The sequence below is a fragment of the Suncus etruscus genome, chromosome 7 (genome assembly GCF_024139225.1).
Source record: "Suncus etruscus isolate mSunEtr1 chromosome 7, mSunEtr1.pri.cur, whole genome shotgun sequence".
Classification (NCBI taxonomy): Eukaryota; Metazoa; Chordata; class Mammalia; order Eulipotyphla; family Soricidae; genus Suncus; species Suncus etruscus.
In genome coordinates this window covers 127,548,983-127,573,157 of record NC_064854.1, presented here as the reverse complement: position 1 = coordinate 127,573,157, position 24,175 = coordinate 127,548,983, and the positions used below count along the sequence as shown (strand labels likewise).

The following is a 24,175-nucleotide window of genomic DNA, read 5'->3' as shown; positions in this document are numbered from 1 at the left end:
GGGGTCCAGCATTAAACAGGAGTTTCTTCTCTCCAAAGAGAGGTCATCTCTGAATTACTGAAGTGAAGCGTTAGGCACAAGCTTCAGATTAGTTGAGTTGATCCTTCTTTTGAGAACCCAGTGCTACCTCTTCCTTTCAATTTCCTTCTCATAGACTTCATAGAGATTTCATGATGGTTTGAAAGAAATACTGCATAAAAGTGCCCTGAATTATGTCACTTTTTTATACTTAGTATCTGTTGACAATTGCACATATCAAAATGCAAAATAGACTACTTTTTTGAGAAAAAATAAATTCTGCCATTTACAATAATGTAGGTTGGTCTTGAGGATATTCTGGGTGGGATATGAATGGGCGTGGCTTAAGACTGTCAGGGAATGAATTTATGACTTAGATGCCATACTAAACATAGAAAGGAGTTAAGTCATAGCTACCAGGGACATAGAGGAAGGTAAAGTAAGAATACATCGATTAAATATATTTCCAAAATTGACTCAAAGATGTCTGAATAACTACCATTTTTGCTTTAGTCCACCTATTCTACAATAACAAAATGTTTTAATAGTTCCTTTACCTCATCTTTAACCTTGAAATCTCAAATGTTAGACTCTCTCTGCTAGACTCTATTGAAACTGTGGTGGCATAATGATGTTCAGAATCATTTAGTAGAAGGAGACTATAGATGTGAACTTTCAAGGAGGGATCTGGCCACCCATTCTTTTTCAATCAGGGAAAGAATGACCATTAACCCATCAGAAAATGACGTGCTGAGCAGACAACCAAGAGAGTCATGTGGCGTTTTTATTCTACCTAACGATGACTGATTGGTTAAGAACCCAAACACAGAGGCCCCCATTATTTGCACAGCTGGAAAACACTCCATTCACCATGAGTTTTGAAGGAGAATCAGGCAGGGCTTATTTAAAATCTTGGCACATTAAATGTTAGAGAAGGTCATCATAGCTTTTCAGAATCTCTGGCCTAGCCAGACTCTCTTTTTTAGTTTCCCAGTTCCCTTGTTTATTCAATAGTGTGAACACAGGACTTTAAATTCCACAGCCTTTCTACAGTGGCAACCATTATTTTAATGTATTTAAAATGGTTTGCTGCTTTGCCTCATTTGGGCCAGTTCCCTCAAGATAGGACATAGCTGTGCATAAAATGAAACAAACCAATGCAATCCAGGCCTTTTTTTGGGTTTTGCTAGTAGATTAGAGGAAGCAGAAAGCTCATGCAGCAGATATGGATATCTCCAGATAGTCATTTCCAGGGGACAGTATCTAAAGTCCTCTAAGTAACAAATGCCCCCATGACTATCAGACTGTCAAACAAAGGCTCTATGCCCATAGTAGGCCCTTTGCTATTGTGTAGGGATGACATGTTAGTCCTGAATGCGTGGATTCCTCCCCAGAGTCCCTCTTGGTCAGTCAATCAACAGGCTGTTCATTAGGCTCCCCTGGGCTTTCATAGAAGGTCTACTCTGGTCCCTGACTGCTAATGCTTCATTTCACTGAAGAACGTGGCTGAGTCAGGGTGAAAATATGTATGGGGCCCCGTCTGGATTTCATGTCACTTGAGATGAAAAATGATATGCTGCCTCCATTCTGTAACAACCTGAGACTGTAAACAATGATTTAATTAATGACCAGAAGAAAATGCTTGCTCACCGATGGTACATGATCTAAAACCCCCAACTGATGCAATGCGAAGCCAATGTTTATACGGGCTCTGATGACTGGAACCTAACATTTGGATGGTAACAACTACTCTGAAGAAGGGCAAATCATGACATTTCACTTCCAAGGCTCTTTAGGAGAGAAGCAGAGTGAGGAAGGTAAAATCCATGTGAGACACAGGCTCTGGCAGGAGGAAAAAATGAGATTTGGACAGGAAGCGAAATAGAATATCCAATAATTCCAAGGACAAGGCCAGATGAGCAGCTACTATTACCCCCTTGGATTTTCCATGCTGCTGTACTAAGGACTTAAAATTTGAAGGATTCTGTCCAATATCCAGACCCAGTATCTGAGCTGAGCAAACTGTCTTCAAAAGATGCTTCAAAGATTCTTATAAACAATGAGTAAAACTAAATTATGGTGTAATATTAGTTGATTCAGACAAGACTTCAATTTGAGTAATTTTCATCAGCTGGACACAGACAGTGGTAAAAACAATAACCCATGACTAAATGCAGACTTGCTGAAGGGGGGAAAGCTGCAATCTGATGTGGCAGGGATAACGGCAACATTTTTAAAAATTAAAAAATGGAAAGAGTCTTTTTTCCTTGAAAGACCACAGAATAAAGAGGGAAAAGAAGGGAAAATGGAGCTCACTCAGGATTTCTCAATGTCAACAAAGTTTCAAAATCCTGGGCCATAAGGGCCTTAGTCCTCAAAGACTGAGGTCTGCAAAGCCTCCATCTTGTCCTCTTGACTATGTCTTTTCTTACGTATTAATGCTAAGAATATTGATATTAAATAGTTACTGATATTTATAAAGTGACCAGACAACAGAGAAAATCATTGGATGCTATTTTCGAGCTTCAAGGAACTGTTAAAAGACTTGTACACAACACTCTATGACTAGATGAAAAAACTGAGACTTGCTTAAGATGGTTAACAAGTAGAAGCAGAAAGGCAAAGAAAATGCCCAACAAAGGGAAATATGGGAAGGGGTCTATCTGACTGGTTCTGCACCTATTCTTTGGGAACTCCCCATATATACCACCCACAATGCAGATATTCCTCATGCCCCTAACAAAATTAGCAGAGGAGAGTCCTCTCAATCTGGCTCAATGGCTTGGTTTTTGTGTTTATGTGTGTGTGTGTGTTTGTGTGTGTTTGTGTTGTTTTATTTTATTGGTTATTGGGCATGCCTATGGAGAAGGGATGCTTGAAATAAAAATTAGAACTGCTGGTAATTCTTCTAGCTAGTATTAAATATTGCCTCCAATAAGAGGCTATGTGGACAGATGGGTGTGCAAACGTTAAATAACTATGTACATGTTAAAGTGAAGGTCTTCCTAACAGAGAAGTAGGTCAGTAAGAAGCAAAGAAAAGGAAATACTCCCAGTTCCTAAGAAGACTTCTGCATCACTCTCCTCTCAAACTAACCACTCTTTTTTTTTTTAATTTCAGGGAGCAAGTTTTCTTGATTGCAGCTAAAATAACTATCTTTAAGTCACCCAAACTGGAACTGAGATCTGAACACCTCACAATAAATCTTTTTCTCTCTTTCAAAAAAAAAAAAAAACAGGGATGCCTTTGTAAAGGATAATTTAGGAATAATAGAAAGATAGACTAATTTAAATCCATCAAAAACAATCAACTGTACAATGGCACATATTTTGGAATTTGTTGCCAATTTACTCATTTTTCAAACTATAAAGGAGCCTCTTCTATAACTAAAGTGAAGAGTCTGAGAATTATCAAATTGTTCAAGGGAAAATCTGAGTCAAAGGGTGCTCTATAGAGTGCATAACCCCAACACAATGTCAACAACGGTATGAGATGTTGATTTTATAGGCATTAAGCTACCAGGTTTATTTGTCTGGTATTTTGTGTTTGTGTCACCACTGAAACTGCCCTGTTAATAATACACTTTGAGGAGATAAAGCCAGTAACTTTATATATGGTCACTGAATGGTGAAAAAAGGATTTGAAGTTGTGATATCAGTACTCCTCCCTTTTTTTTCTGTGTTTTTCCTTCTTGTCATCAATAGCATGGAAAAATGCCTCTGATAGACCAAGAGAGAAGAGGGAGTTTTTCTTCCCTATCAGTTTCTTCCTCTATGCATTGTCACATGCAACAGAGAATCATCAATAAATCTATTATTAGAGAGAAACAAATAATTACTGAGATTATTGAAAACATGTATGCCTCACCACAGAACTGTCAGCACTTAATAGATAGCACGTAATTAATCCTAACATTTAATCAGATAAAACTATTACCACCAACACAATATTGAATGTTAGAATATTGTACAGTTTAAAGATAATCAATTTAAATGATTATGTAGGTAGATCATGCTACAGGAACATACCAAACTGAAAACCTCCATGGATTAACTCAGAAGGTTGATTTATTATGCATCTTATATAGCCAGCAAGGATAGGCAGATGGCAGGGACAAGGTGAGAAAGGAAGGCTTCTCCTCTATGTGGGTTACTCAGGGACACACATTTCTGTAGGGCACTCCATCTAGAACTATTCAAACTGGAACTAGTAGGAAAAGAGAATTGGATACTCCGAAAAGATCTCAGTTGATTTTATTTAGAAATTATTAGCCAGAATCAGTCCTGAATGTCTATCTAGCTCTAAGGGGTATGGAGATGTGGAATAAGCACAGGACTATTGAGTATATAGGTCAATGGCTCCGGCAGACAAATTGTTCCAAGGTGACCCCGTTTCTAAGCAACAGAGTGGAAAGGCTTAACCATTCCACTTAACTATGTTCTTAAAACTCATAAAACTATTTGGGGAGAAGATATTATAAGCCTGCCAACCATCATTCAGTACCCTTATCTTAGCATCTACTCCATCTTTTAGAATGATCCACTTTCTCCTGGCTCTTTCTAGCTTTCTGTATATGCGAGGAGAAATTATTTAGATATGAACCCATAGTGGTTTGGGGTTAGGGACCCTACCTTTGTTGGCACAGGCCATCCACTTGAGATTGTCTGCAAACGCAGCTTCACGTCCTATGAGGTATGTGAAGATGCGAACCTGAGAGAGAGAATGCAAAGGTCAGCAGGATTCGCTTTTCACCGTGTTGCATAGGCCACATGCAGGGTTCACACACATGTGGTTTACCTCTTTAATGCTCCATGATTTCCATCTGTAGGAACATATTTAAGACATTTGAAGTACATTCAGCTAGAAATATATTCAAAACTAAGGCCTTTGATCTTTTCAACCATATGGCACAAGTGATGGTTGTTTTTCGGTGTGCAAGTCCCACAGAAGAGAAGAATGTGAAATGGGAGATAAGCACGAGGGGGCAGGAATTGCTTCACGCACATAGACAAGGATTATCCAAGTCTGCATCAGAACCAGAGCCACTTTCCTCACCACCTAGAACATGCAGAGAACATGCAGACTTTTCTTAAGAATAAAAAGGTCATTGAAAGACCCTTGCCATTCCTTCCTCCCTCACATTGGTGAGCACAGGCTGTAGACACTCTCTTGCCATATGTGGTGTCTGGCATAATTTTAGGAGCTAATTAACTTGGACAAGAGGCACGGCCTGGAGCCAGAAGTTCCATGGGGACTCTCTCTCTCTCTCTCTCTCTCTCTCTCTCTCTCTCTCTCTCTCTCTCTCTCTCTCTCTCTCTCTCTCTCTCTCTCTCTCTCTCCTTTTCCTGACTGTTAGCTCCCAAAGAACATAAGACAAATTTAAAACTCATTTCCGATTGCTTTCCCAATTTTCTCATATGAGGGCATAATACTTTGAAATGAAGTACAATATGCCTCAAGAACTTGTACTTTAGAGTTAGATGAAAAAAAGAACATGAGATGACAGGATTGAAGCTCTTTTCTTCTAATGTAAAATGGCATGTTTGGCAATACAACATACATAGTCTGAACAAAACTTTGCAGATGGGCCAAAGATAGTCCTCTGACCAGCTTTTTGGGATTGAGTTCAGTGAATATATGATGATAGTGTAGAATGATGTACAACATAAAGTGTAGAGAAACAGCCCTCATGATATCCTTGGATGGTGGTGGACACATGCAGGGACCTTTCTCTGCCATCCCAGGCCATGTGGCTCTGCAACCCCCTTCAGACGTTGTAGTGTTACAGCCCTTAAGATGGCTTTGGATGGTGGGTGGAGGCCTTTGTTCTTAGGCCCCGGCCACGTGGCTCCATCCCCCATTAACTGTCAGGTCATCATCTTCAGGTGGTTGCAGTGGGAATCAGACTACTCAGACAGACATCAGGAAATATCAGTTTTATTCATACCCTATCCACCATATGTGTGGTCAATCTCAACCATTTATGCATGCTATCATTAGCTAGCCCTGCATCTTATTTCTTTCATCCATGTCACCTCCAACCTCCATCCTGGCAAAAGACCAAAAGCATCTAATCCTCTCTCCTCAAAGCCTTATCTAACCTTTTCAAGACTCCTCCCAGGAATGGGCGGGGTCTTGCAGGTAAGATCAAGTTACCTGAGAAGAATGAGGGGATGAGGCCACAATAAAGTATTTAATAAAGTATTTAATAATGCTCATTCATATAGGCAAATAAATTCTAATGCTCCTTTCGTTTTTTTCAGTCACTGTTGTATGGTGTTCAGTGGAGTTATCTCTTTAATATCTATTACCCTTTCCACTAGAAGCAGGAAATAAAGGGTAGTCTCTTTCCTCAGCTATGATCTGGAATGGAACAAACAATTAAAAGAATGTATAAAATACATATGTATATACATATATGCATATATGTATATGCATATATATATATATATATATATATATATATATATATATATATATATATATATATATAGGCCGGAGCCATAGTACAACTGATAGACATTTGCCTTGCATGTGGTCAAGCCATGTTCAATTCCTAGCATCCCATATGGTCCTCTGAGCCTGCCAATAGTGAGTGATTTCTGAGTGTATAGCTGGATGTGTCTTCCAAATATACATGTATACATGTACATTTGAATATGTGAATATGTATAACCCATATGCATTAAGTTATGTATATACAAATATATGTAAATTTTCAGAACTGTTTTATAAAATGTTTTAATTTTAAAATATCCCTATTGGGAATTATAATTATAACTTGAAGATCAGTTTTTCAGTTATGATTTATTTCCAAATTAAGTCTGTTTAAATATATACCATAAGTAGCCTACCAACTATCCACTTTTGTGTTGGTAAACAATTTTCCCATCCATCATGGAAGGAAGGAAGGAAGGAAGGAAGGAAGGAAGGAAGGAAGGAAGGAAGGAAGGAAGGAAGGAAGGAAGGAAGGAAGGAAGGAAGGGAGGGAGGGAGGGAGGAAAGGGAGGAAAGGGAGGGAGGGAGGAAAGGGAGGAAAGGGAGGGAGGGAAGGGACGAAGGAAGGAAGGGAGGAAAGGGAGGGAGGAAGGAAAGAAGGAAGGAAGGAAGGAAGGAAGGAAGGAAGGAAGGAAGGAAGGAAGGAAGGAAGGAAGGAAGGAAGGAAGGAAGGAAGGAAGGAAGGAAGGGAGGGAGGGAAGGAGGGAGGGAAGGGAGGGAAGGGAGGAAAGGGAGGGAGGGAGGGAAGGGAGGGAGGAAAGGGAGGGAGGAAAGGAAGGAAGGAAATCATGTGTGTATTTGTGTGTGTATTTTAATGTGGAAATTCTGCCTTCTCATAGGTAGATGAAAGAGGGCAGATTCATTTTTGTATGGCCAAAGTACTGCTACTTTTTCTGCCTGGAAAATGTTGACAGTTAGCAGACGATGTCAAATTTAAGGAGAAACTAGGTCCCAAGTAAGTAAAATTAGTATTTTTGCCTTAGTTTAAAAAAGACCTAGTCTAATGAGGATGATAACAATGGAGGTTCCTCTATTCCTCTTAAAATAAAAAATTCCAAAGAACTCCAAGGTCCAGAACCAACACTCATATAAATCAGGGAGGTATTCACTTTCAAGGCTAGATTTATTCTTTAGTGGTTGTTGTTCTTGCTTTCAGGAATCTTTGCCTTTAATATTATTTCTTGGGGAGAGAGAACTTTGAGCCATACACAGTAATACCCAGTGGTTACTCCTAGCTTCCTAACAGTGTTATTTTTACTTCCTAGCAGTGCTCAGGGTACCATTTGGGTACCATTTAGAGTTCTATCCTGGGTCAACCTCAAGCAAAAAAAATCACCTTACCTACTGTATTATTTCTCCAACTCCTAATTTCAGATTTGCACCTCAAAGAGGGGAAGCACCCACAAAGAGGGTTTTATCACTTGTCTGATAAAACCCAGCTCCCTCTCTAGCTCATAACTAAACAGGCAGCATAAAATATATTTCAGAAATAAAGCTATGAATCTCTTTAGACAAAGAGGAAAAGACCTAATGTAGAGACTCAAGTTGATTTTTTTTAGCAAGGGTAGTTGTATTTGGCAAGCCTCCATTGGTGTTCAAAAGAAGAAACTTAAGATAGAAAACATTACCTCTCAGAGACATAATTAAAACCCCAAAACAAGGCTGCAAACCATGGGCAATGTTCTTTAATTCTGGATTTTAAAAGATGGCAAACCATTTGGAAAACCAGTAGGATTGTGCCAACTCTCAGAGCACACATGATTACTTAAGAGTATCTGTACTAACAATAACCACCATAATTAAAATCAGTACCCAATACTCTCAAGCCATCACTGCTGCCCATATTCCCAATACCATGGTGGGTTTACTGGCTGTACCTTCTCCTCAGTTGGGTATGAAGGGACAAATTTATAGGCATTAACGCTGTTTTGTTCATTTGTATTTTGTTTTATTGCTTATGAAAAAGTCAGACTCATTTTTAGTATTTCCATTTATGTGCAGTCCTTGGCTCCCAGTGGACTGGCCTCCTTAACTGAGTCATAATAGCATGTAAATGACTTGTTGCCAGTTAGCCTATAAAATAAACACTTTAGAATGATACTGGTCCACATCCTGGATTTCTCATAATAATGCCTTTCCACTGGCAACCAAAGAAAAAAGCTTTTACTTCAAAATAACTCTCAGTTTTAGAAAGCAATGAATAATACTCACAGCATTTTGTATATGTAATTTTATGACCCACTAATTCTTGTTCTGAAATGTGTTTTATAGTCAACATAAATGAAAACACAATAAATTAAATTACTATGGGGACATAAGCTGGTAATATAGACAAAAGTAAGTTATAAGAATATGAATAATTGTAGACTATATACCATATTTGCCGGCGTATAAGACGACTGGGCGTATAAGACGACCCCTTAATTTTGCATTTAAAACATAGGTTTAGGCCTCTATTCTCTATTCACAGAATGTTCCTATGCTGCAACTGTATGTACCACAGTGAGCCAATCCCAACAAGCAAAGGTTCAAAGGTTCTACTGGAATAGACATCCTCTCTGACTCTGGCCAATCTGAGCAGGCTTTGGACAGTGTAGATTGGGTCCAGAACATTGCCTAATTTGCGTGCATCAAAAGCCTGCTTGGACTGGCTGAGTCAGAGAGGCGGTCCGAGCAGCCTGGCAGTGATTGGTGCAGAACATCGTCTAATTTGCATGCATCAAGAGCCTGCTTGGATTGGCTCAGTCAGAGAGGCGGTCCGAGCAGCCTGGCAGTGATTGGTGCAGGATCGAGTTGGAAAATTCATTTTGTGGCAATATTCAGACAATTTTCGTTTAGCGGCATATTGAAACATTTTTCAGGATATACTCGGTGTTTAAGATGACCCTCGATTTTCGGTTGACTTTTTTTTGTTTCAAAAGTTGTCATATGCCAGAAAATACGGTACCTTCTAATATCCCTAGAATCCAAATTTAGATGATTCTACAAATATACAAAGACAATAAAATGTAAAAATAGTCACCTTCACCAGTTAATTATAAATCCTAAGTGTCTATTGATAGCTGGTTGACTGAAGAAGATTGTGTAGTAATATATATGATATGTAGTTATGTACTCAGGTAGCCAGACACCCATTATAAATTGGCCAGGTTTGTTTTAGTGAGAGGAAAAGTTCTAGCTTGTGTAGATATTATGTGTCATATTTTTCAAGGAAGAACTACCATTATTATTTCATAAATATACATTAGTGGAATGGTTTTTACTCATGAACAAGTATTAATTTAATCATAAAAGGTCATTTTAAATGAAAATTACATAAGGACACTGATATTTTCCTTCTTTACAAAAGCATCATGTAATTTTGAAAATCAGACACAAGAAGAGAAGCTATGTGGAAATCAAATGCTGGCTGACCTGGCATCATCATGGTTGTCTACATACTCCCCGTTCAAGTAACTGAGTGCAAACCCTTTGAAGTAAAATGGACTAATTGTCCCTCATTTTCATCAGTAATAGATGATAATTTTATTTACAAGAATTTTTATTTCCCTTCCAAGATAAATTTTAATTTTTAGTTCCAGGAATTGCAGATTCATTCCCTCGACATTCTACCAAACAGCTTTCATGTATTTGCTATGAAGCACGCTACTTTTTTCGAGGTTCTCAGTGCCCAAGCAGAGGCGGATGCTAGTGATCACAAATGCTATGTGCCCTGCTCAGAGGGTGGAGGGAAGAAGTTCAAAGGAGGTGGCTGTCAAACCCATCAAAACTCTCCAGACATCCAGGCCTGTTCATCACTCACAGACACAATATCACCACATTCATTAAAGCAACACAATCACAAGAGGGGAAATGTCTGTCTCCATCTAATCATCCTGATGTCCCACATAAGTTTGGATGGTCCTTAAATGTTCTCCAAATCCAATTAAGTTTAACAAAATGTTAGGCTCTGGACATTTCAAAGTTCAAAGTCTCTTAATTTAATCTGCTTAGTATAAAATTTCCCAAATAGAACAAATAAAACATTCAATCCGGTTTTTCTCTAAAAACCACAGGCTTCTTATTTATTTATGGTTCTTACACATCAAGTGAAACTGCCTCCAGAAATGTAAAGGAGCCTTGTTCCTCTCCACCTTGGTGTATACAGGTAGTTTCACTGGCAATTGGTGACTGTCTTTTTCTTCTACAATCAATAAAACAGAGGAATTTGAGAAGATGCCTGAAGACCTATTAAACCACAGCTAGAATATAAGCTGCTGACATTCATACCTATTTCTTCAGTGAAAATTAAAGCTCTTCGTCATTCATCTGTCCTAAGAAATCTCTGATCACCTACTATGTCCTCGCAGTTATTCTTCATATTGGGATTACACTGACTAATTAAAACAAACCAAAAAAAATCTGTCTTCAGAAAGCATATTTTCTCAATAAATAAAAATATAATGAGGTCGAATACATAAATAACATCAAGTTTTGTTAGGTTAAATGTTAAGTACGAATACAAAAAAGGAGAAAGGCAGTAGAAAATGATGGGGATATTGCTTCAGAAATGAAGAACATGATGGTCTACTTTGAAATGATGTGAGCAAAATTCTGGAAAAAGAAAGAATGGCTAGGAAATCATGTGGATAAGACACATGCTATTGGAGAAGAAATTTCCAGGTGAAGGAGAAGAGGGACAAAGTACTTAAGATAGGTGTGCTAAAAGGAATATTGAAATGGGCATGTGTGGGTCAGCTAGGAGAGGTGTTTGTTTGTTTCTTAATTTTTATGTTTTTGGATTTGGGTCACAGTGACTCTTATGGATTACTCTTGGCTCTGCACTCAGGGATCACTTCTAGAAGTACATGTGGCATTCTATGGGGTGCCAAGGACAGAACCCAAATTGGTTATGTGCAAGGCAAGTTCCTTACCCACTGTACTGTATCTGTCCAGTTCAGCTGAGAGGTTTCTTAAGGAATAAACTTGAACAGAAATCAAGTATCAATATTTGTAAATTCTTAGGTCCCCGTCAGAGTGTGGGATTCCACTGCAAGAAGAGAAGGTATAGGAGAGATGGAGAAGCAATCTGGCATAATCGTTTGTATAGTCTTATAAAAGATTCTCTGTCTTGAGTATGGACAATAAATTGTGCACTTGTAATTATCCTGGTTGTATATTCTATTTTTCCAAGATTATTTTATAATCCTAAAGTCCCAGTTAACATCCAAACACAATTAGACTAAGACCTATTGAGGCACAACTCAACTTTTAATTTTATCACTGAGGTTTATTTTTTTTGAAAAATACATTTGAGAATCATAGTTATTAGTAGAAGGGGTTGAAACAATGACACCAAAGAGTCTATAGTGTTCTTGTTTAAAATGTGATTTTTATTCTAAACAGAATGTAGATGTTCTCAGAGTTCAATGAACATCAGGATCATTGATGCCCATGGTCTGATACAAAGGCACTAAATCCAATACTTTTAAAATAATACCACGTAGAAAATGAGGTCTGAGCAGAAATGATGTAGGGCTAGGTATCAAAATGGCTCAAAGTCTGGAGAGATAGTAAAGTGGGTAGGGGGCTTGCCTTGAACATGGCTGACTTGGTTAAATCCCTGACATCCCACATGGTCCTTAGAGCAAAGCTTATTAAAGAGATTTCTGAGTGCACATTCAGGAGTTACCTCTGAGCATTACCAGATGTGGCCCTCAAAAAAACAAAATGGAGAAAATATAAAGTAAGACATGCCCATGGGATCTAATTCCAGTAAAGGTGTTTTTAACTTGCTAAGAATTGAAATGAAGAATAAAAAATAATTAATAGATGAGCTGAATCAAGATGGCACTTTTAAAAAAAAATGCCAATCCAAAAAAGCTTGCCAGATTTGGCTACGAGGATTAATTAATTGCACTTTCTTTGTCTAAGAAAGAGAAAATTTGTGCCCAGGTCTGTTGTGGTTGGGTTGTAGGAGAGACTCAATTTACTTATATTTATAAGTAATACCACTTTGGTTTCCATAGAAATGGAAAGATCTTGGTTGTTTCCAGAGTCTGGCTATTGTAAATAGCTCTGCAATGAATATAGGAGTAAGGAAGGGATTTTTGTATTGTATTTTTGTGTTCCTTGGGTATATTCCTAGGAGTGGTATAGCTGGATCGTATGGAAGCTCAATTTCCAGTTTGTGAAGGAATCCCCATATCGCTTTCCATAAAGGTTGTACTAGACGGCATTCCCACCAGCAGTGAAAAAGAGTTCCTTTCTCTCCACATCCCCGCCAGCACTGCTTGTTTTCCTTTTTTGTGATGTGTGCCAATCTCAGTGGCGTGAGGTGGTACCTCATAGTAGTTTTGATTTGCATCTCCCTGACGATTAGTGATGTTGAACGTCTTTTCATGTGCCTTTTGGCCATTTGCCTTTCTTCTTTTTCAAAGTGTCAACAGATGAGTGGCTGAAGAAACTGTGGTACATATACACAATGGAATACTATGCAGCCATCAGGAGAGATGAAGTCATGAAATTTTCCTATACATGGATGTACATGGAATCTATTATGCTGAGTGAAGTAAGTCAGAGGGAGAGAGAAAGATGCAGAATGGTTTCACTCATCTATGGGCTTTAAGAAAAATGAAGGACATTTTTAACAGTATCTCAGAGACAAGAGAGATGAGGGCTGGTAGGTGCAGCTCAGGACATGAAGCTCATCACATAGAGTGATGAGTGCAGTTGCAGAGATGACTACACTGAAAACTATCATAACAATGTGAATGAATGAGGGAAGTAGAAAGCCTGTCTCGAGTACAGGTGTAGGGGTGTGGGGAGGAGGGAGATCTGGGAAATTGGTGGTGGGAATGTTGCACCAGTGAAGGGGGGTGTTCTTTACATGACTGTAATCATACAACTATAATTATGTTTGTAATCACGGTGTTTAAATAAAGATAAAAATAAATTAAAAAAATAAAAAAAAGAAATGGAAAGATCTATCACAGGGTACTTAGGAATCTCTCAATATTTAGTCATTACTTTTACCTAAAGACTCAGTATTTTATCTTAAAAAATTTCTAACTAAAAATTCAGTAGTCACAAATTATATGTATACATTAAAATTTCTAAAATTAAATCATCACATTTTATGGTGCATATATGCACCAATTATAAATTTTAATTTAATTATTTTGTTCTGTTTTGTTTGGGGGCCACAGCCAGTTGTCCTTTGGTTCTACTGTTAGCTCTACTTGTGAAGATCACTTCTGGTGGTGCTTGGGCAACCATATTTGGTGCCTGGGATCTGACCCGGGTCAGTTGAATATAAGGCAAGTGGCTTACAGTATACTAAATATAGTGTACTATCTCTTAGGCACCTATGCTTATTTAATTAAGTAGAAAACTCTGCTCAGTTACTTAAATGACCATGTGAATTCAACTTCATTGATTTCAAATTCATGTCTTTTTAGTTTCCCAGGTCCCAGGAGGTTAGTTACACTAACTCTCCAACTCAATTATTTACAGAAAAATGCCTTCAGGGTTTCTCAAAAATGATGCAAAATTTAAGCTTTCAAAAGAAGTCTCTCAGTGTCTTTAAATCTTCATCAATTTCTTACACATTATAGTGTAAATCTGCAGATTCATAAAGATTTTCAAAGCCACTTCTATAGTTATTATTTGTTCATTTCTAAGAACCCTAGGAAAGAAAATATTTTTGAATAAAATAATCAGTCTCTAAGTAGAAGATGATGGTTAGAACTTGAGTATGCATGAAAACAGAATCAATATTTTTTATAAAAATCTGTGAGTTGAGGTGGATTTAGAGAGAGTTGATACCAATGTAAATATAGTTAGAAAGCTGTTTTAATTTAGAGAATATCAGGCTCATGATAAAAGAAGAACATCCTTATCCAGAGGGATGTGAAAGTCAAATAAAGTAACACTGCTTTGAGCATCAGTAAAAATGGGGTAAATTGAATTAAATTATAAAAGCAATACAATTTTAGCAAATGATTATCATATATCATTATGAAAAATGGAATGTCATTCGGATGCTCTAAGAGTCTGTATAATCTTGTTCCTCTTAAGCACAATGATATCTCAAGTGTGACATTGATAACATCCCCCAATTCAGAGAAAAATCATTTACTGCCATCTGAATGGAAATCCAGCTTTGTTGTCATATATAGCTGTTAAGATGAAGGACAGAGATATCTCTAGGTCACCTAGAGACTGTGTCCTAGGTTAATAGAGTGGAGCAGAAGAGATCACAGACCACTTAAGAATTAGTGGTAAGGGGGGCCGGGCGGTGGCGCTAAAGGTAAGGTGCCTGCCTTGCCTGCGCTAGCCTTGGACGGACCGCGGTTCGATCCCCCGGTGTCCCATATGGTCCCCCAAGCCAGGAGCAACTTCTGAGCACATAGCCAGGAGTAACCCCTGAGTGTTACCGGGTGTGGCCCAAAAATCAAAAAAAAAAAAAAAAAAAAGAATTAGTGGTAAGAAGTTAAACAACAAACTTCCTTAATCATGAATAATAAAAAATTTAGACTGTCTTGCTTCAACAAAAACATATAGGACAGAGCTAATCTATTTAATATATTTTTATTCTATTTATTTGTATATTCTTTGATGTCTTTTAATGACTTTGTCGGTTGAAAAAAATCACCTCTTCCAAAAGTAGCTTCTCTCTGGATATATTAAACTACATACCTGAAAGTGCACCTCTGAATCCCAAACTTAGCAAACTTGGAGCCCAAGCTCCCAACAACTTCATTTTATTAAGTATTTACATGCTAGGATACTATTCACTTACCAAACTCCTTCCTATGCCCACTGATATTATTCAACCCCAAATCAGGTTACTCTTTTGTCATTGTCTTCCCTTGGAAACCACAATAAAGGCTTAGCCCACTAGATCTCTCTGCTAATTCATTTTATCTCATGTAACATTGTATGCTGCCATCTTGCTTCCAAGGGATTGGAGCAAGATAGATTTCTGCTTTCTTAATAGTTATTTCCATATCTGTATGCCTTATCTGACATTTTTTAATTTTGGGGTTTTATTATTTTTAATTTTTTAAGGTTTTTTGTCTACTTTTTTCAGGAAATAAAATTTTTTATTAATTTTTAAGACACCATGATTTAAATGTTGTTCACAATAGAGTTGATTTAGACACAATATTCCAACATGGATTAAACCAGTATACTCTTCATTCCCCCAGTGTCTTCAGCTTCCCTCCCAACTCAGCCTTCCCTCTTGATAACCATTTAAGTTTATTTTATATTATTTGCTGCAATAAACTTTACATAAATGCAAATTCCACGTACTCTTAAAACAATGCAGAACCAGAAGCTCTGGATTCTGGATTCAAATTCGGATCCTAGTTTAATACTTGATGATTGTGAGAAAATGTTTCATATATGAAACTACAGCTAAAATGGTTCAACTCATATGTATATATGAGTGTGTGTATATACATATATATATATATAAATCATTTATCCAATCTCTTTATTAAATGAAACTAATATTAAATAAATTAAGGAAGAAAGGACAGGCCAGAAATGATAAATTAAAATAGGCAGGAGCGTATCGAATTTAAGTTTCAGGAAATAAAAATATGAGCTGAGGGAAGTCAAGTAAATTTTCTATATGTGGAGCCAGAGAGATTGCACAGCAGTAGGGCGTTTGCCTTGTACATGTCCAACCCAAAGGGGACCCTGGTTCGATTCCTGGTATCTCATATGGTCCCCTGAGCCTGCCAGGAGCGATTTCTGAGTGCAGAGCCAGGAGTAGCCCGAGTGCCATCGGGAGTGACCCAAAATAAAAAAATAAGTTTCAATACGTGTACCCCATATTCACACCATACCTCATCAGATTGATGATTTGGTTAAAGAGAGAATTTACTTTCATGGGTAAATAATTGACTTTCACGGGTATGGGGGTTAAAGAAATATTGCTGATATTTTTTCATTAAAAGAGTAACAATTAGAATAACACTACAGCTTATAATAATGGCAACTTCTATTATCTTTCAGAGAATTATATGAACCACTGAGATTAAGACAGGGGATATGAATTCTCTCCCTATAAAGAATTGGTCAAGACTAATGCATTTATAATTTCAAGTAAGATTCAAGAGGTCTGGGCCAGGAGAGAGTACAGTTGTTAGGATGCATACTCATTATTTCACCGGAGATCAACCCCTGGTACCACATGATACCCTGAGCACTTTTGTATGCAGTCATTCAGGACCCCAATCAGGTCACTGAAGTAATCCCTAACACTATTGGTCCTAAACAGCTCTGCACTCTCAGGTCCTTGCACTACACTACCATCCAGGTTGTCCACGAATTATCAAAGTTCCCCTACCAGGGTTCCTCAAACTTTTTAAACAGGGGGCCAGTTCACTGTTGTTCAGACTGTTGGAGGGCCAGATTATAGTAAAAACAGAAATTATGAACAAATTTCTATGCACGCTGCATATATCTTATTTAGAAGTGAAGAAACAAAATGGGAATAAATACAATATGTAGCCCGTGGGCCGTAGTTTGAAAATCCCTGCACCATCAGAAAACACTTTAGGAAATTGCACCCACCAACCAACAAACAAGTAAACCAAACCTTCTGAGGTCTGCAATCGCTCCTCCAAAACTCAAACTTGGATTTCCCTGAAATCTTTGACACTACGTTTGAACTTCCCTCATATATATTCCTTGTATTTTGTATTACAGATTCCTCCTAAATAAATTATAATTTTTGAAGAGTCAATATAGATCTTTCATATTAATTGCTTGTGAAGTTGAGAGAGAGAAGCATCTATTCATTTGCATGCCCACTTACTGATATAACTTAGTGAGTACCAAATATCTTCTCTTTCTAATCAGATCCAAAAAGTCATATTGTAGTCTTCTTCAACACAGCAGAGTAAGGAAAGAAGAGTTTTAAAAGAATGCTCTAGACTTTAATCCTAATTATGTGTGAAATCTTTGACCAATTTCAAAAGAGTCTGATAAAATGGACGGAGAGGACCCTTACCTCATTTTTATTTCTGCACAATACTGGCACAGAACCAGAACTTAAACACTTGTTGATTTCCATTAAAAAAAATCATCTACTGTTGAAACTATGGTTCTCAAAACAAACTCATCTCCAAATGTCAAGTTAATGGTCACTGTGTGACCAGAGAGAGATTTACATGAGGAGACTCCTTCTAACTTTGCCTTCTCATACCTGGAAAGATCAAGTGATACCTAGTATCTGTTCACAATAGACCTCATCTTCCAAGATGGCTTAGATTCAATATCATAAGAAAGCAAACTTGGGCATATAAAGCTATTAGGTTAAGAAAACATATCAGGGGCTGGAGTGGTGGCACTAAAGGTAAGGCATTTGCCTTGCAAGCTCTAGCCTAGGACAGACCACGGTTTGATTCCCCGACATCTCATATTGTCCCCCCCAAGCCAGGAGCAATTTCTGAGTGCATAGCCTGAAGTAACCCCTGAGCGTCAACAGGTGTGGCCCAAAAACCAAAAAAGAAGAGAAAAAAGAAAAAAAAACATATCAGGGGGTGTGGTGAAAAAAAGAAAGCATATCAAAAATGTACTTAATTGTGGGGGGAAATTACAGAACACATGGCATATCCTATAACCCTCCAGTGTCTTTCTATTATACTTGGAATATGTTCCAAACTTAGAATCACAGCTAAGATACTCTGGAAGATATAAAAACACAGTTATGGTTGTAGTATTCTGCATCCACCTTTCCTACTTGCTGGAATGCCCTTACTTCTCAAAGTGCATGGTCTCTCTACTGAAGTTACCCTTGCTTCTCATAACTCCATTTGTCTCCTTTATGGTGCTCAGTGCATTTTGAAATTAACTTGGCTTTTAAAGTAATACTGAAACTGTGAGTGTAGTTTGAAACAATGATGCTTTTATCCTTTCCTTTCACCATTTTGGAAGTTAGCATTGGGTATACTCAAATTGAGTAACAGTTCCAACACAACCTTCATCATTAACCTTATGTTCATTTATTTTTCATTTTTCCAGACTTTTTGTTCCATTAATTATTAGTTGATAATTTACTTTCCACTTTTCCTTTTCATTCCTCCCATCCCCTACTTTATCTCTCTGCCTCCCTCAGATGATGAAACATGGAACACACTCATTAAGATACAGACCACTTCACTCTTGACGCTGGTGACCATGAGAGTACAAACAAGTCCCTCATGATGCTTTTGATGGGATTTGGGTCCAAGCCCTACAGAGAGTCTTAGTAGACAGTTTGAATCAAGCATACCTCTCCACTTTCTTCAGGGCTATCAGCAGCATAGCAGCAGGTCACAGCTCAGGATTTAGGAGTCTGGAATTCTGCCCCACATGGCTAAAGCTCATTGAAACCAACAGCTGTTGTGAATCCTAAGCTAGCACTGGGGCCATCTCCCATGACTCTTGTCACTTCCAATTTTCTAACCAATCTTCCATGTCACTAAGAATTATTCCAAAATAGCCATTTTCATGGTCACCTTACCTATCTTTTGGGCCTTCGTGTCAACAAGAAAATTAAAGGACTCATCAGACAAGCACAAAGCTATTGCTGAGAAGTGTTTATTCCATCTCACCAGTGACTCTCCAAGAGACATATAGGAAGGTTCCTGGGCCTGAGTGGGTGCAGGGGGTTGGTGTGCTTTGTGCATCTGAATTGCCTGTAAGGTTTGCAACAGACCCACTGTCATTACATGCACATTAACCAATGCCCTGTTCAGGGGTTCCCATACTCCTAGACTTGGAACTTCAATGGTAGGAGCAAGCCAGGACCAACTCCCTACCTTAGGGGAATCACTATTTTGGCACCATTAAAAGGAGGAACTAGAAGGTTTTTTCTTTTTCTGAGGAAGCACAGAGAAAATTTCATTTATCTTTAATTAGGAAGTTGGGTTTTTTTTTTTTTTTACAGATTCAGCAATTATTGTTTCTAATTATCCAGAGTAGCCCTGATCTCATGTGATTGGACTACCTCCAGCAGAGAGCACCTACACATACAGCAGAGATGAGGAGTAAAGTTGTGTTTGGCTTCTGTGGCTATAGTCCTGCTTCTTTCTGCAGAATTATACAGAAATATAAATATATAATATATATAAAACACATATATAAATCTGAAAAAAGAATATATAATATATATTTCACATATATATATATATATATTCACATATAATATTCACACACATCAGTGGAATAGGCTTGAATACTCAGAAAATGTTCCCCAGACATACAATCACCTAATTTTTGATAAAGGAGCAGGAAACCCTAAATGGAGCAGGGAAAGCCTCTTCAACAAGTGGTGTTGGCACAATTGGATAGCCACTTGCCAAAAATTGAACTTAGACCCCTAGCTAACATCATGTACGAAGGTAAAATCCAAATGGATTAAAGACCTCGATATCAGCCCCCAAACCATAAGATATATAGAACAGCACATAGGCAAAACACTCCAGGACATTACAGGCATCTTCAAGGAGGAAACTGCACTCTCCAAGCAAGTGAAAGCAGAGATTAGAGAGTTAAAATCTGTTTTATTTCCTTACCTTTAATATTGTACTTTCTAATTTTATTGTCTTTTCCTCTCTTACATATAATAAGTACATGCTTCCCTACAGCCCTTACCTCCTTTTTGTTTTTGTTCATACTCATTATTTTGTTGTTGTTGTTGTTGTTGTTGCTTTTATGCTGAGTTTTGGATTTTCTATGCAGATGAAGAAACATAAATTCTGCGACAAAATTAAAATGATTTTTTCAAAATGTTTTCTTTTCTTTTCTTTTTTTTTTCAAAACGTGTTCTATAGTTGAGTTTTTTTTTTAATTTAGATTTAGAGTTATAGGTAGGTTTAGGATTTAGGTTTATTGTGAGAATTTTAGGAATAGATTTAAGATTAATGGTTTTTTCATTGTTGTTGTTGTTTATTTAATAACCCTGTTTACAAATTTTTTATACTGGGGTTTCAGTCATAGAATGCATACCACCATTCATTCATCAGTGTAATCTTCCTACCAGTTATGTCCCCCTATTTTCCTCACCCCTAGACCCCCCCCCCCCCCCCCCCCCGCCTGTCTCTGAGACAGGCATTCTGCTTCTCTCCATCACTTTCATGGTCATGTTAGTTGTCATTGTGGTTTGTGCTCTAACTACACTTACAACTCTTCAAGTCATGAGCTGGTCCTCCTGATATTCAGCTTTATTGTCTCAGATATTATTGTCATATTGTCTTTTATTGTTCTTATATCCCACAAATAAGTAAGACTATTCTTTATCTAACCCTCTCTCTCTGGCTCATTTCACTCTGTAATAATATCCATGTCTATCCATGTATAGCAGGGGGTCTCAAACTCGCGGCCCGTGGGCCATTTGTGGCCCTCCATTCAACATTTTGTGGCCTGCGGCCGGCCTTCAAATATCCCAGTATTCGCGATTATTCACTTACCAAATAATCGCAATAAAAATTGCATTAGGGAGTAAGAAATGGCTGACTGTGGGGACTGCCAGGTGAAGTGCTGATTGCTTCACCTGCGGAGTCTCCGCCCTGCTGTGCTTCTTCTGAGGAAACTGAGGACCTCAAGGGAGCCCTATCCTGTGCTCTCTGTCTTTTCTGAATCCTTGAAACTCACCTCAGAGCCCTGGGAAGGGAATCCCCAAAAAACTACATTCTGAAGCTACCCAGCAAGTGAGTGAGTGAGTAAAAAATGGCTGACTTTACAAGCCCAGAAAGGGGAAGTCACTGAACTCTGCTGGAACTCAGATGCCAGCACCCCTATCTGCCTGTCTTTTGTGCTGTGCTCCATTTTCGGCCTGACTTTATCCTGTGTGTGGCTCATCTGCAGATGGCTCGCCTTCCCTGAAGCCTTCCCTGGAGGTGAGTTTACAAGCCCAGAAAGGGGAAGCCGCTGAACTCTGCTGGAACTCAGATGCCAGCACGCCTATCTGTCTGTATTCTGTGCTGTGCTCCATCTTCAGCCTGATTTCATCTTGTGTGTGGTCCATCTGTGGATGGCTCGCCTTCCCTAGAGCCTTCCCTGGAGGTGAGTTTACAAGTCCAGAAAGGGGAAACCACTGAACTCTGCTGGAACTCAGATACCAGCACCCCTATCTGCCTGACTTCTGTGCTGTGCTCCATTTTTGGCCTGATTTTATCCTGTGTGTGGCTCATCTGCAGATGGCTCGCCTTCCCTGGAGCCTTTCCTGGAGGTGAGTTTACAAGTCCAGAAAGGGGAAGCCACTGAACTCTGCTGGAACTCAGATGCCAGCACCCCTATCTGCCTGTCTTTTGTTCTGTGCTCCATTTTCGGCCTGACTTTATCCTGTGTGTGGCTCATCTGTGGATGGCTTGCCTTCCCTGGAGCCTTACCTGGAGGTGAGTTTACGAACCCAGAATGGGTGGAGCAAGAGGAACATGGCCAGGAGGCGAATGAATACAACCAAAACACGTGGAAAAACCAACAATACAAGTGTGACAAAGGGGAAACAATGCAGGCCAGCGCCAGACATAGACAATGACGATGGCAACTCTGATGACTTGAACATAACCAACCAACTAGTCGGTCTCTCAGATAAGGAGTTTAGAGTCGCAATACAGAAGATGTTCAAAGAACTCAAAGAAAGTATAGAAGAGAACACTAATAAGAATCAAGAGAATATGAAGATAGAAATCAGAAAACTCCAAACTGAAATTTCAGGTCAAATAACAGGTCTGAAAAACTCAGCAGATGAATTGAAGAAAAACATGGTTGAGCTTTCCCATGAGTTAACAGCAGCTGAGGATAGAATTAGTACACTGGAAGATGAGATGCATAACAATTCCATACAGTAGAAGAAACTGGAAAAAAGCCTTAAAGCAAATGATCAAATAATGGAAAAATTACTCAAAGAATGGGAACAGATAAAAATAAAAGTCTATGATAAGCTCAACAGAAACAACTTAAGAATCATTAGAATCCCAGAGACCCAGGAAAACAATCTCCAGGAAGAATCAATGGTATTCGCATACCCTGAGCAGTTCCGTCCATGGTATGCAAATGTTTAATGCAATTTTTTGCGATTTTTTTCTCTTACTAATGCGATTTTTTATTGCAAATATTTGGTAAGCGAAATCTTTTATGCAGCCCTGCCTCACCCCAACTTTGCCTCCTGTGGCCCCCAGGTAAATTGATTATGAGACCCTTGATGTATAGGCAAATTTTATGACTTAATTTTTCCTAACAGCTGCATAGTATTCCATTGTGTAAATGTACCACAGTTTCCTTAGCCACTCATCTGTTGTTGAGCATCTGGACTGTTTCCAGATGCTGGCTATTATAAAAAGTGCTGCGATAAACATAGGGGTGCTGAGGACATTTTTGTATTGTGTTTCTGTGTTCCTGGGACATATCCCTCAGAGTGATATTTCTGGATCATATGGGACCTCAATTTCTAGGGTTTTTTTGAGGAATATTCATATTGTTTTTCAGAAATGTTGCACTAGACAGTGTTCTCAGCAGCAGCAAATGAGAGTTCCTTTCTGCCTACATCCATGCCAGCACTGGTTGTTCTTGTTCAAATAAATTATTTACTGTACAGTATTAGCCCTAGGGGGCAGATTTGTTGGGAAACAAGAAAATGATTGAGGGAATGTCACACAGGTGGTAGTACTGATGTTAAGATATTAAATGCTTGAAACAACTGTATTATAAAAACTTATTAAGACATAGTGATTGAAGTTTAAAATAAATAAACCATTGTAGCTAAGAATAAAGAAGGCTAAGTGTTGACCATGATAGAATTGCAATGAGTTAGGAACTATTATCATTCTCATTGTATATATGTGCATAATGAGGCCAAGAAAAGGTACAAGCTGTCCTAGATCACATGACAATTGACAGCTATTTGGCTATTTCAAAGCATGTAGTTCTTTAAGGTTTATTTTATTTACAACACTGGCACAATAACTTAGGAAAAGGGCAAAAGACTTGAACTTCCAGATTTCAAAAGAAAGAATATCATAGCACCAAAATGAATGTTCAGTATCATGTTAAGCATATGTACACACAAGTAAAATTAATAAATCTTAGGGTATTTTTGTTACAACACTGAAAATGCCTTGCCAATGATGAAAAGAATGCTAGGAAATAACCCTCATGGGATTTTGTAGAAAGTAGTAAAATTTTCTGAGATTAACTTGGCCATATCAGTCAAGTATTCAAAATGCATGTAAAACAGAAATTTTAAATATAGCAAATTAGCTTAAGAAGCTATTTTGAAATCCTGCAGAAATTAATATAAAGGTCGTATGTTGCAGCACTGTTTGTATTAAAGAAAAATCTCAATAATCTAAACTAAATGCATATGCAAAGATGATTCTAGCTAGTACATTCATTTCATATACTTTATGAAAGTACTATAAAAATATGGTGAGTTTCATTGCTTAATAAATAGGAAAGAAAGAACACTAAACAAAGTTGATTCTATGATACCTATGTATAGATCAAATCAGTCTATAGAAAATAAAATAGAACAAGAGAGATAACTCAAGGGGAAGCATGCACATCTTTGCATGCACAAAGACGAGTTCGATTTCCCAATCGTTGCTAAGTATGGCTCAATTGATCTCCAGCAACAATAGACACAAAAAGCATTGAATTATCAAGTCTGTACACTCTG

At 38.1% G+C, this 24,175-nt stretch overlaps 1 protein-coding gene across 1 annotated transcript in view; it reads right to left on the bottom strand.

The window, feature by feature from the left end:
- Positions 1–24,175, bottom strand: part of CACNA2D3 (calcium voltage-gated channel auxiliary subunit alpha2delta 3) — a 983,089-nt gene that overhangs the window by 319,696 nt on the left and 639,218 nt on the right. The window contains 1 exon segment of the mRNA XM_049777717.1: positions 4,650–4,728. Coding sequence (XP_049633674.1) covers positions 4,650–4,728 — 79 coding nt within the window.